The sequence below is a fragment of the Poromitra crassiceps genome (assembly GCF_964638095.1).
Source record: "Poromitra crassiceps genome assembly, chromosome: 3".
NCBI classification, from domain to species: Eukaryota; Metazoa; Chordata; class Actinopteri; order Beryciformes; family Melamphaidae; genus Poromitra; species Poromitra crassiceps.
The window spans coordinates 62212438-62226072 of NC_139625.1; the positions used below are offsets into that span (position 1 = coordinate 62212438).

General features: G+C 41.6%; 1 protein-coding gene across 1 annotated transcript; it reads left to right on the top strand.

Annotated features, from left to right (window-relative positions):
* Positions 1-2665: 2665 nt before the first annotated feature.
* LOC310772842 (gamma-glutamylaminecyclotransferase-like) lies at positions 2666-9462 on the top strand. The gene is made up of 2 exons (XM_083632771.1): positions 2666-2800; positions 6409-9462. The coding sequence occupies exon 2, from the start codon at positions 6433-6435 to the stop codon at positions 6901-6903; it is 471 nt and encodes a 156-aa protein (XP_083488897.1). The 5' UTR covers positions 2666-2800; positions 6409-6432; the 3' UTR covers positions 6904-9462.
* Positions 9463-13635: the final 4173 nt, after the last annotated feature.

The following is a 13635-nucleotide window of genomic DNA, read 5'->3' on the forward strand; positions in this document are numbered from 1 at the left end:
GCTGTGCCTGCAGCAGCCAATCTGCTCCCACAATTGAGCCGCTCCGTGTCGGTTGCGACAGCAAATCCGCACATCCACACCGTGGAGTTGTTATTATTCCCAACTGGAAGCATCGTTGCCGGTGACAAACACACGCGGAACGCTGTAAAAAAGCAGGATGTCTAGCACCCTTCACTGTGCGCACAGCAAACTCAGCAGAGAGCCACCACAGACAGGAGGAGGAGTGTGCAGTTGAGGCGAGGCGGGGCGGGGCGGGGCGGGGGGGGGGGGGGGGAGGGGGCACGCAGAGCAGCACACACACAACACCCAGACAGACCCAGGCAGCAGGACAGGATTGACAAACGCAAGCCAGAATATCCGATGCCCACCAGATGACTCAGTGAATGTGCTTGAAATGCTGCATTTCACAAAAGGCGGAATAACTCAGCTTCTAATTTGAAAAGTGTCTTTTTGCTCAAAACAGCCTATCTTCTCCGGCTCATAACTAAAGAACGGAAAATGGGATCAATAAACTTTTTTTTGCAGATGATAGAATAGAGTCTCATCGTTCTTTGTGCGTGTTCAGTGTTTACATAGTAATATCACACAATATTCTGTGGGCCTCGAGAAATCACTGAAAACGCTCTGAAACTCTGGCACTGGGAGCATCCGTTCTCCAAAAGTGGCTGGCACTCAATGAGTTAAATAAACGTGTTGCTGTTTTGCTACTTGCTGAACTCGACCTAGTCTGGGCACCTTCCACCCCGCTTTTTGTCATGGGGGCGTAAACCCCGGACCCAGAATTAACACCGGATGGCAATGCGCCTAACAACGTCTTTGTTGCCGTTAGCTTGACGCGGTGATGTTACCTAAACTAGAGTCTGATCAAAACAAAGCTAGCGTTACATAAAACAAAACGTTTATGCAATATGGCATCTCCGCCACCACCGCCTTGACACACCGGTCAAAACGGTGAAAGAGGATTCTGATACTTGGGTCAAATTGTCAAGTTAACGTGAAAGTTGACGAGCTAGAAACGCTGCCATCCGGTCTAGGGCGGGCTCTAGGCGGGAACCAGTAGGGTGACAAAATCAATTGTGGGCGGGAGCCAGGCTCTTTCTCGCCGAGAAGAGCCTGGTGACGCGAGGTTAAACTCGACCCCGATGTTTTCTATCACCAAAAAGTTGTGCTGCATTATATACGCTAAACTATGCTATTTTGTTATGATGACTCTGATTTTATCATGCCTCCCTGGATATGTTTTGTTATGTTCTGTAGCAGGCTTATCTGTAGGCTGTATCTGTATATGTGCGCGTGTAAAAGCCTCGCAGCCTACCTGTAGGCTAAATATGTAGATGACTCCAGCTTCAACGTAGGCTACAGACAGATTATATTCGTTTTTACCTATTTTAATCTAAATACAGAAGGCTACAGTGTTGTGCCATCTGGGTAATGTGCAATTCTGTTTTTAGCAAATATATATTTTATAATCTCTTTTATGCATTGGATTGTACTTTTTGGGCAGTGTGCAATTTTGCTAACTGTTACTGTAATAGTTCTGATGTATGTGCTGTATGTATTGTCTGTATGTAGCCTACGTGTTGTCTGCCAAACAGCAGCCATAAGGTGTATGTCCAAGACAAATTTCCTTCGGGACAATAAAAGTCTATCCTATCCCATCCTACGTGACCCCAAACAAACAGGACTGACTTCCGCAAATGAATGATGGGAGTTATAATGGAGGAGACCCAGTCAAAAACACACACCCCTTGTTTTTCACCTCCTTACTTTATATTTAATATAAAATTCAGAGAGACAGCCAGGAACTTTGCAAGAATAACTCAGTAATAAAACCTGCACAAAAGGCATGAAAAATCCCTTAATTTCTAGTGTCTCCACGAATCAAATCACAAATAAATTATAAATACCTTAAAAACCCATGATAGTCTACTAACGTTCAAGTTCAACTTTATTGTCATATAAATACAATTACATTCTTGCTCTGGGCTCCCTCGCCTTAACACACAAGGACATGATGACAAACGACAGACAAGAAAAGAAAAGGTATAAACCAACATAACTATAGCAGGTTACACAGTCACATCACAAAGGCGATAGTAGCTATACGTAGGGACACTCTGGAGTTACTTCTGGTCTGTTGCTGTGCAACAAACGGTAGCATGGGGGGTAGCGCTCATTGTTTTGAATGGGGAGTTTCCCCCGCTTCCGGGTCCCCGTGCTGCCCGTGACGTGTGAGTGTCCCTACGTATACACTCAGGGTAGGCTATAGGCTATACAAAACCACAGTCCACAAAAACAATAGCCTATAATATAATATACAGTAATATAATATAATATAATATAATATAATATAATATACAGTAATATAATAAAATGACAAGTGCATTGCAGTGTGTATGGTTCAGCTGTTCAGCAACCTGACAACGGGGCTGACTGAGAGGTGTTAAGTTAAGTTATCCTTTATTTATCCCCATGGGGAAATTCATCCTCTGCATTTGACCCATCCTCTACTAGGAACCTTCGTAGAACTAGGAGCAGTGGGCAGCCACAGTACAGCGCCCGGGGACCAACTCCACTTCTTTTGCCTGCCTTGCAAAGACCTGTATTAACCCTAACATGTCTTTTGGTGGTGGGAGGAAACCGGAGCCCCCGGAGGAAACCCACACGAACACGGGAAGAACATGCAAACTCCACACAGAAAGGACCTGGGACGGACCAGGGTTCGAACCCGGGACCTTCTTGCTGTGAGGCAACAGTGCTAACCACTGAGCCACCGTGCCGTCTGTGATTTGATGCTCTGGTAAAGTTTTTTGGATGGGAGGAGTGAGAACAGCGAGTGGTGTAGAATGATGTTATGGTGTCGCAGTTCTGTGCTGATGGTTTTAGCTGCTGTCTTCACAGTCCTTTGTAACCGTCTGCAGTCCTGACTCCTGGGCAGTCAGGTTGCCGAATCACACTGTGATGCAACCTGTCAGAAGTTCAGAACACTCTCAATGGTGCAGCGATAGAAATTCACAAGCACTTTGGTACTCAAAGTACCAAATGTAGAAAGTACCAAATGTAGACTACCTGCAATGCCTGCACTTCCTATGCAGACTAAGACTATTTGGTGTGAGCACAACTATCATGTCCACTTTTTACAATGCTGTGTTGGAAAGCCTGATTAGATATGGCATGGCGGCTTGGTTTGGGTCCCTGACCGTCCAGCTCAAGGCAAGAATTCTAAAAATAGTCCACACAGCCTTGAAAGTGATTGGAAAGAATGAATCGGAGACGCTCCAGTCCATCTTTGAGAAAAAGGTGATCAGCCTGGCTCATAAAGTCTTGACTGACCCTTCTCACATTTTATTTTCGGAATATGAGTTGCTACCATCCGGGAGAAGATTCAGAGCTAGCAAACACAGGAGCAACCGCTATAAGCTCTCCTTTCTCCCCACCTCAATTGCACTGTTGAACAAACAGCCTGCTCTTCCCCCAGGTGTAGCACTCCAGTAAGGTTAGGTAGGTATCCAAGTAGGAGCGGTATTTAAAGCCTTTGTTGTTTGTTTTGTTTTGTTTTTACTGCTCTTACTTTGGTCTTATTCTCTTACCTCTTAATCCTATTTTTATTGGTTTATTCTTTTACTCTTTTATTCTTTTATCTAATCCGCTGCCGATTTTTATTTGATTTTTATTTTTATGATTTTTATGGTATTATGGTTTTATTGCTTATTTTATTCTTCCCTTACTAATGGGATTGGATGATTTAAACACACCATGCAATAGGGCTGTGCAATCTTGTGCCTTAGCTGGCACTCTTCCTGTGTTTTAGTGCAATGCTGTGACTGTGACCGTGTCTGTTCTGTGTTACTGTGTCTGTTACACCGATGTTGGTACAAGCACTTTTTGCCAAGACAAATTTCCCTCCTGGGACAATAACGTTTATCTCTCATCTCATCTCAAGCCAAATCTCTTGAGGCGCCTCAGAAAGTAGTACAGTCTTTCTTGAGGACGCAGTTATCCTTTGACAAGATTACCATTCACCTCACATCATAATTAATGATTGAGCTGCTGACTTACCCTGCAATAACACAGTCCAAAGACCTTCAGTGATTATTAGACCTGTGTCTTGTATAAAGCACAAAGGTCCCACCACCCGTTCACAAAATCCTCTACTCTGTTATGTTGCATGTGTTGTCTCCCTGCTGCATCCAATGGCTGAACCAAATGAGCCTCCATATTAGGCCAATGCAGGGGTGCCCAACGTTCTTACACTTCAGATCTACTTTTAAAATTTTAGCACGAGATCTACCATACTTCATAACTATTAAGTGTGGGTAGACATGGCCATAAATGAAATGCTGTTTGTAATTTCAATGATAAGTGATAATCAATGAACAATAAACAGATTTGTTAATGTATATTTAAAATGTCCATTTACAATAAACATGCACGGACTGACTGAATACTCACACTACAAAGTTACACTCATTATCCAAAAATGATTTTGGGATCTACCGGTAAGCACCCTGAGATCTACCAGTAGATCCCGATCTACTGGTTGGGCATCACTGGCCTATGCCTAATTTTGTGTGTGTGTGTGTGTGTGTGTGTGTGTGTGTGTGTGTGTGTGTGTGTGTGTGTGTGTCTCACACACACACACACACACACACACACACACACACACACACACACACACACAGTACATATTGGCATGCATAAACACTTAAATCCCCCCTCCACCACAGATAGCAATTACATGTTTACTATCTTGTGTGGATTTTCATGTGTTTGTTCAAGTGTCCTTTTTGACCAAAACATTTACCACAGACTGAACACTTAAATTGTTTCTCACCTGTGTGGACTATCATGCGTCTCTTCAAGTGTACTTTAAGACCAAAACCTTTCTCACAGACTGATCAATTCAATTGTTTCTCTCCTGTGTGGATTATCATGTGTCTCTTCAAGTATCCTTTATGGCGAAAACCTTTATCACAGACTGAGCAATTAAATTGTTTCTCTCCTGTGTGGACTATCATGTGTCTCTTCAAGTATCCTTTATGACGAAAACCTTTATCACAGACTGAGCAATTCAATTGTTTATCTCCTGTGTGGTGGACTATCATGCGTCTCTTCAAGACTGATTTTTTACCAAAACCCTTACCACAGACTGAACAAAGAAATTGTTTCTCTGCTGTGTGGACTATCCTTTATGATAAAAACCTTTACCACAGACTGAGCTTTTTTTTTTTGTCACCAGAACATTTACCATAGACTGAGCAATTAAATTGTTTCTATTCTGTGTGAACTATCATGTGTCTTTTCAACTTTGGTTTAAGACCAAAACTTTGACTACACTCTGACCAAGTCAAGTGTTTCTTCCCGAGAATTTCACTGTTTCTCTGTGAGTCTAAACCTGACTGATGAGGTTCACTCGTTCCCATCCATTCTTCGTCACTGTCTTCAGTCTTTCATCTGTTCAGTTGAGCTGCTGGCTAGAGGCTCTGCCTCTCTCTTCTCTTCAGTTTGGCTTTGATGAAGTTGTGAGGACTGAGATTTCTCTTTATCATCTTCACTCACAGGAACAGCAAAACAAACAACAAATTGAGCATGGAGCTTAACAGACCCTTGCTCACTACACCAGTCTGATCTATAAAATTGGATGGGTGGGTGGTGTCTGTGAGTCACGGTTTGTGTCATGATTCATGAACCAGCCCGATGGCACAATACCAACACAACACGACACAACCACACACACACATACACTGGCCTGATGTCACGTTCGAAGGCCAAAAAAGCACAAAACCTTTGAAATAAAAGGACCTTTTAACACCCAATGTACACCAGATGCGGTATGGCAGCTGGTGGACATAGGCCATAAGCCTAAAGCCTTCAAAATAAAAGCCCAGAACCTTCCAAATAAAATCACAGACCCTTCAAAATAAAAGCTCAGACCCATTCAGAATAAAAGCCCAAAACCTTCCAAATAAAAGCCCAGAACCTTCCAAATAAAAGCTCAAAATACAGACCTTCAAAATAATAGCCCAAAGCACACACATCCCTTCAAAAGAAAAGCACATAGACCTTCCAAGAAAAAGCCCAAAACAAATACACACACATCTTCACAATAAAAGCCCAAAATGCACATAGACCTTCAAGAGAAGCCCCAAAACACACACAGACCTTAGACGCACACCTACAGTCTATGGACGCACAGCACAACGCACAACAGTTGTGTGTGTGCGTTGTACCGGGCCGACTAGATGATCAGGCTGCTACGCAGCTAGTTTACTTATATATTCAAGACTGCTTTATTATATTGTAACTATGCAGTGAAAACTGACAAGAAAGAAAATGTGCAATCAATAGGAGCACTAAGAATGTTGCAGCTGCCAAGAGGATGCTCATCTCTCCCGTTTTATTTTGCAGGTGTGCCTCCCATCCTTCATCCACATGACTCATGTCTTTGTCTACGGCACCCTGAAGAAGGGGCAGCCCAACTACTACCGCATGTTCGACCAGGCAAACGGCCACGCCGAGTTCCTGGGGTCGGCCCGCACCACCGAGAAGCACCCGCTGGTCATTGCCGGCGTGTACAACATCCCTCGCCTCCTCAACCTCCCCGGCCAGGGCCAGCGCGTCGCCGGGGAGATCTACAGAGTGGACGACCACATGCTGAAGTTCCTGGATGCTTTCGAGGGTGTCCCCACCATGTACCAGCGCACTCCGCTGAAGCTGGAGGTGACGGAGTGGGTGGGATGCACAGACGGAGGGGAGACGCCATCGCCGGGAAGTATGGTGGAGGCGTTTGTGTACAGCACCACCACCTACAGGCCGGAATGGACCTCACTGCCCAGCTACGAGAACTATGACTCATTCGGAGATCACGGGTTGGAGTACGTCTACAGAGAGGCGAGAGACTGATGTGGCAGCAGGCAATGAAATTATAGCCTGGTTAAAACCATCCTGATTCGTCATCTCAGATTAGGTTTCGCTCTTCGTATCAGTCTGGACTCCAAACAATACACAGTAATTTCAGTGGGTCGGAGTACTTGCCTTGACAGACAACTCGTTCAGCCAATCAGCGTCGCCAAATCCATCCCTTCAGCCAATCAGCATCGGATCCAGTCAAATCCAAATCCACTTGGAAGAACGGCGAAAAAGTATTTTCCACCGAGAAACTCCTGCTCTTGTTTAATTGTTGTTATTGAGTCTAATTCTGCAATAACTGCACTTATGGCTGTTTAAACTCAGCAAACGTTGACATTACTGCTCGTTGCTTCGAGAGCCAGAGAGGGATGGGTACAGCCATTACTGTTTGGCCAGCGGCATCCCAGATTGGTCGGTTATGATGTCAACTATGAGGCAGGTCCCTGATTGGCCCGTAGACTTTGTAATTTGTGAAAACGCCTGCCCCGGGCTGGAGGCCAGACAGCCCCGCAGAACCAAACAGAATGTGAGTTAACGTGAGCGGATGGTTTACCAGGCTCATGAAATTACCTCCTAAATTTACTCTGCAAGAGAGGCTTTAGGAGCTCAGGGCAATAAGATCAAGGTGGCAAAAGCACTTAAAATTTGACATCAAAGATATAATCAACAGCAGTTTTTATTTACCTCACAGCACCCAACAAATAGAGAGCCAAAGTGAACCTCACTTCCTACCTTTCTCTGTGTACCAGCGTCTGAAAACATATGAATGGTGGTGAACGAGACAGACTTACTTTTGTTAAATCCAGTTTGAATTGTGCCACAGGGTACACACATATCATGATTGTCAATGTAAAAGATAACTGCAAGTCAAGAAAGTCACAGTTTGTGGTAAAACTGTGGCACTATAAGTTATGAATCAGAAAGACTACGCACAACCAGTGGCATAAGTGATGTCTCTCCCGCCAGTCCATGTTGATGGTGTGACCGTATATTGTGCGACACGAGAGATGGAGTCGATTGAGAAAACTAAGCTTACGTTTCCGTTTCAGGGCAAAATGCAACTTTCTCGTTATCTTTTAAATTGACAAAATGTACATGTGTATCCCGTGGCACAATTCAAGCGGGATAAAAAAACTAACGTCTGTCTCATTTACCACCATTCATATTTTTTCAGATGCTGGTACACAGAGAAAGGCAGGAAGTGATGTTCACTTTGGCTCTCTATATGAAGTTGTTTTGATATTTGATAATGGAAATGAACTGAGGGGAGCTGTCAAAAGCATTACCTAATATATTAAATATTCATAACTATGATACTTTAGTTTACGACCTATAGTCAGTTACAGGAGGCTGGGCAGAAGCACACCAAGTTTAACTTTAGACAATGTATATGTCATGGTAATGCACTTCGATAACAATAATAATCTTAGATAGATAACAATATTGTTATCTATCCAAGATGACAACATATGACTCCATGGTATCTCTAGGTTGTTTAAATAATTTAAAAACGTCTCAAATTGAGTTGTCTCAGTTCCAAGGCCTTGAACGGCTTTAAGTACAGTTAAGTGTTGTACTTAAATAAAAGCACTTTAGTGTTTTCATTTTTTCCCCTGTTGCCATTCAACCCAAGACATTCATCTTGGTTTTGAAGTTTGAAGTTGGCGTTAAATTTATATTACTGGCATTGAAATGACAGCAGCGCACAGCCGCACACTCACAGCTGGTCTGGTGAAACCAGGGATGATGGAGATGCAGCTTTCATGCCCACAATGAAAATTGAGACGATGCCAATTAAGGATGCAGTAATAAGGCAGTAGCAAGTAACGTTAGCAAGCTAGTTTATGTTACAACTTATTGCAGTCGTTCAAAACCCTTTACAGCCATTATGACTTTATCAACAGCTAGCATTAATTCCAAATGTTAATCCCCATTATCAGGACATTTCGCTGGTCCCAAATGAAGGACAAATGCTTTTGTCTGGGACCATATGATATGATTTCCGCAAAATGGGGGCGGGCGGAATCATCATTTGGTAATAAAAATTGAATCAACTGTAAAACATGGAATACTGCAGAATTTTCCATAATTTGTCTGAAATTGATTAAAAAATGTAGGCCTAATTATCAAAATCTTTTCGATTGGGGTGTTTTGAGAGAGGGCTTATGGGTTCTTGCGTGGGACCTTTACGTCACCTCACAACTTGGTTTTCACTTGATAAGAAACATGTGGAAGAGCCTGTCTGAGAGAGCCATGTCATAAAGAATTAGGGGGGTCATAATTTCATATGGCCGTACTCTTGGCTCCCTCAACAACTGTGGTCAAAGGGCCCTTGAGCAAGTCTTGTACTCAGCATAAATCTGTGTTAACTGTGTGAAGCTCAGTCAAGTTTCTAAAGCTGCTTAAATGCCTGAAATGCAAATATAAATAGTGAAGTTGACCAAAAGTGCTGTGGGGAATATTACATCACCATTGTCCCGTCATCAAGACCTTTATTTGCATGACCCATTTCAAACATAAATCTATAATGTGATCAAAATGTAATGTGGAAAAAACCCAAAGTGAATAAACTGACTGTAAATTAGGGTCAGTGAATCAAAAATAAAAGCTGAAACAAGTGAACCTGGACCATTTTTTTTAAAGGAAAATGTATGTTTGTTAGAACAGTTATATAGTGACAGATTCAATTATTAGTTATTCTACCTGCTATAAGAAAAAGGGGTAACACTTTACAATACTGTAACAAAAAACTGGATAGCTACTGAGGAACGAGTCAGGAAGGAACCATTAGTTCATGAATAGTTTATTTGTTTATTAAAAGGATCCCCATTAGCTGACGCCATGGCAATCAGCTAGTCTTCCTGGGGTCCACAACATGTAAAGAAGAATAGTTCATGAATAGTTATTAGGTAGTTCCTTAATGGTAGTTACTTAAGAACTGACCATTAGTTAACATGTTAACGAACCAGTAAGTAATGGTTACTTCCTTAAAAACATGTTTTTTTCTTTCGCTAGTTCATGAGTAGTTAATGGGTAGTTACTTAAGAACAGACTATGAGTTACTATAGCTGTTACTAGGGAGTGTATCATTACTTCATGATTACTTCACCATTAGTTACCATATTTGTGCCCACTCAAGTAAAGCAGGGTTTCATGCTTAGTTGTTACTAGGGAATTAATCATTACTTCATGATTACTTTACCATTAGTTACCATATTTGTGCCCACTCAAGTAAAGCAGGGTTTCATGCTTAGTTGTTACTAGGGAATTAATCATTACTTCATGATTACTTTACCATTAGTTACCATGACCCTACCTATAACAAATAAATACAAGAGTTGCTCCACGTGAGGTTTGAACCCTTGGCCCCCAGATTCGTCTGGTTCTCTACCAACTGCTAACTTGGTGCAATTGGTAGAGCCTATACTATGTATCTGCAGAGCCAGACGCCAAGTACCTATAGTATTGAAGGTATAAAACTGCTTTCTGTCCAAGTACTTATACTTTGAAGGTGTATTCAACCCATATACGACTTTGTGATTAAGTACTTATAATTTTAAAGGTGTATTCCAGCCTGCCTCTACCCAACCATTGAGCACTAGGGTCAGTCCCAGAGACCCAGAACAGCCCCCTTGCCCTCCAGCCTGCCTTTACCCACATTCTGAGCACCAAAGTTGGCTTACAAGACCCAAGACATGCCCCTGGTAATCAGTGGAGAACGAAATTGTAGTATTTTGCTGGGATATACCTAAGTATTATTTGGGTGGTATATACCTTCAATACTATAAGTACTTGGTCTCCAGCTCTGCAAATACATAGTATAGACTCTACCGACTGAAATACCTGAACAGTCTGGATAGCTCAGTTGGGAGAGAGCCACACTTACAATCTTGAGGCCGAAGGGGAACATCTCTTGTATATATTTGTTTTAGGTGGGTGATTTTAACTAATGGTAAGATAATCATTAAGTAATGATGCATTCCCTAGTAACAACTAAGGCACAAACATGGTAACTAAAGAAGTAATCATGAACTAATGATTAATTCCCTACTAACAACTAAGTATGAAGCCCTGCTTTACTTGAGGGGGCACAAACATGGTAACTAATGGTAAAGTAATCATGAAGTAGTGATGAACCCCTTAGTAACAACTAAGTATTGTGGCCTGCTTTACTTGAAGGGGCACAAATATGGTAACTAATGGTGAAGTAATCATGAACTAATGATTAATTCCCTAGTAACAACTATGGTAACTAATAGTCTGTTCTTAAGTAACTACCCATTAACTACTCATGAACTAGCGAAAGAAAAACAATCTTTTTTTAATTAAGTAATCATTACTTACTGGTTCGTTAAAATGGTAACTAATGGTCAGTTCTTAAGTAACTACCATTAGGGAACTCCCTATTAACTAATCATGAACTATTCATCAACTAATTGAAAATTAGTTTAGTTGAAAATTAGCCGTTTGGCTAACACTGGCATGTTTACAGTCATGTTAATTAATGTGCACTGTCCCTCAAATAAATCAATAAATACAAATACAAATAATGGTTCGTTCCTGACTAGTTCCTCAATAACTACCCAGTTTTTATGTTACAGTATTGTGAAGTGTGACCGAAAAAAGGATAACCTAAGTGTCTGGGAAGAGTACTAACAACTCTATAAACCCAGCAAGTCAAATTACAGTGTGAATTCACAATTAATGAGTATACTGAATTAAACCAGACAGGAATTACATTTCAAATACAAAATCAATTGTTCATTAGTGATTGCATTTAAATGTGGACACTAAGTTATGAAAACGATACAAAAATACAGCAAACCTTTTCTGACAGATTAGCCATTTGATGTGTTGAGTCAGAACTTTGCCCTTTTATCAGTGAATGTCTTGACTGATGTTAGATTTAGAAATACTCAGTTTCTTTCATGTAAACTGATGATCTCTATCTTCCAACCATCCTGAACAGCCTCCACTTTTCCTTCATGAGACGTCAATGCCTGATGCAACTTTTCAATAGCAATATATGACAATACTGACGGTCATCTCAATTGAACAATTGAAATGCAGGATAATATAAGATGCTAACAAACAAAAGTGTAATTTTCAAATAATATTCCCATTTGTTTCATCTCATTTTGAGACACTAATGATTTTAATTGTATCATTCATTTAGAAGAGAAATGTTGTGACAATCACTCAATCAATGGCCTCATAATATGTTTCCACTGATAAATTAATTTGAAATATTAAGTGAAATCTGTTGTGTGGAGTATTAGGCCATGTTCAGACTAGGAGGCCAAATCTGATTTGTGAACTTTAGTGACCTATTAATGACTTTATCCAGATTGGTTTTATGAGTCTGGACGCTCCAAGTCTGATTTGTGTCACTTGTCCCAAACCACATATGGAGGTAGTTTCCAATCTGCTTCAAATGTGCTTTTGACTGATGTGTCTTCAGTGCGGACGCACAGATCCACCAAATCTGATTTGAACGTCACTCGCAACTCGTCATCAAATGCTTCTGCGCAGGAAAACCACATCACCAACGTACGTATTTACTGACGCCCACGTCATTACCATAGCAACCCATGCAGATAGGCTGTTTAGGTTTGGACACACAGATCTGACTTGAAAATCAGATTTGTGGCAGTGCGGACACACTCCCAAATCAGATTTGGGAAACCAATCAAGATAATGATTAATGACTCAGCAAATCATATTTGCCTGTAATGTGAACATGGCCTTAAAGGAGAATTTCGGTTTTTTACACCACGGTCCTCATTTCCAGTTTAGAATATGATGTTTTACTCACCGAAATAGTTTTGCGTCATTCGGATGCCCAGGGAAGATTTTGAGCTCCGAGTACACTCTTCAAACAGGCTAGAACCGCTAGAACATTATCTAGCTAATAGCTACAAGCTAGGCTAACAACAACACCGGAGTCAGCGTTGATCTGCCCCGGTGGGGTTACAGTGCGTATCGTCCCCCTTCTGTGGTTTCTCTGAAGAAGTGGTTTCACAGAGGGGGACGATACGCACTGTAACCCCACCGGGGCAGATCAACGCTGACTCCGGTGTTGTTGTTAGCCTAGCTTGTAGCTATTAGCTAGATAATTATATTTACAACCATAATGAACCGTGATCTGACAGAAAAAGTGTCATTTAGAGAGCGCGTGCACTGCCGTGCAGAATGCCCCGTGGGCTCACGTTCTAGCGGTTCTAGCCTGTTTGAAGAGTGTACTCGGAGCTCAAAATCTTCCCTGGGCATCTGAATGACGCAAAACTATTTCGGTGAGTAAAACATCATATTCTAAACTGGAAATGAGGACCGTGGTGTAAAAAACCGAAATTCTCCTTTAATGATACTGTATCATGTGTTGTTTCAAGTTTCCTTTATAACCAAAACTGTTACCACAGACTGAGCATTTAAATGGTTTATCTCCTGTGTGGACTTTCATGTGTGATGTCAAGTGTCCTTTACGACCAAAACGTTTCCCACAGACTGAGCATTTAAATGGTTTATCTCCTGTGTGGACTATCATGTGTTTGTTCAGGTTTCGTTTACGACCAAAACTGTTACCACAGACTGAGCATTTAAATGGTTTATCTCCTGTGTGGACTATCATGTGTTGTTTCAAGGTTCCTTTACAACCAAAACGGTTACTACAGACTGGGCATTTAAATGGTTTATCTCCTGTGTGGACTACCATGTGTATCTCCAGGG

What these genes read in the sequence shown, in the direction of transcription:
- LOC310772842 (XM_083632771.1), top strand. Translation starts at nt 6,433, where the DNA reads ATGACTCATGTCTTTGTCTACGGCACCCTGAAGAAGGGGCAGCCCAAC.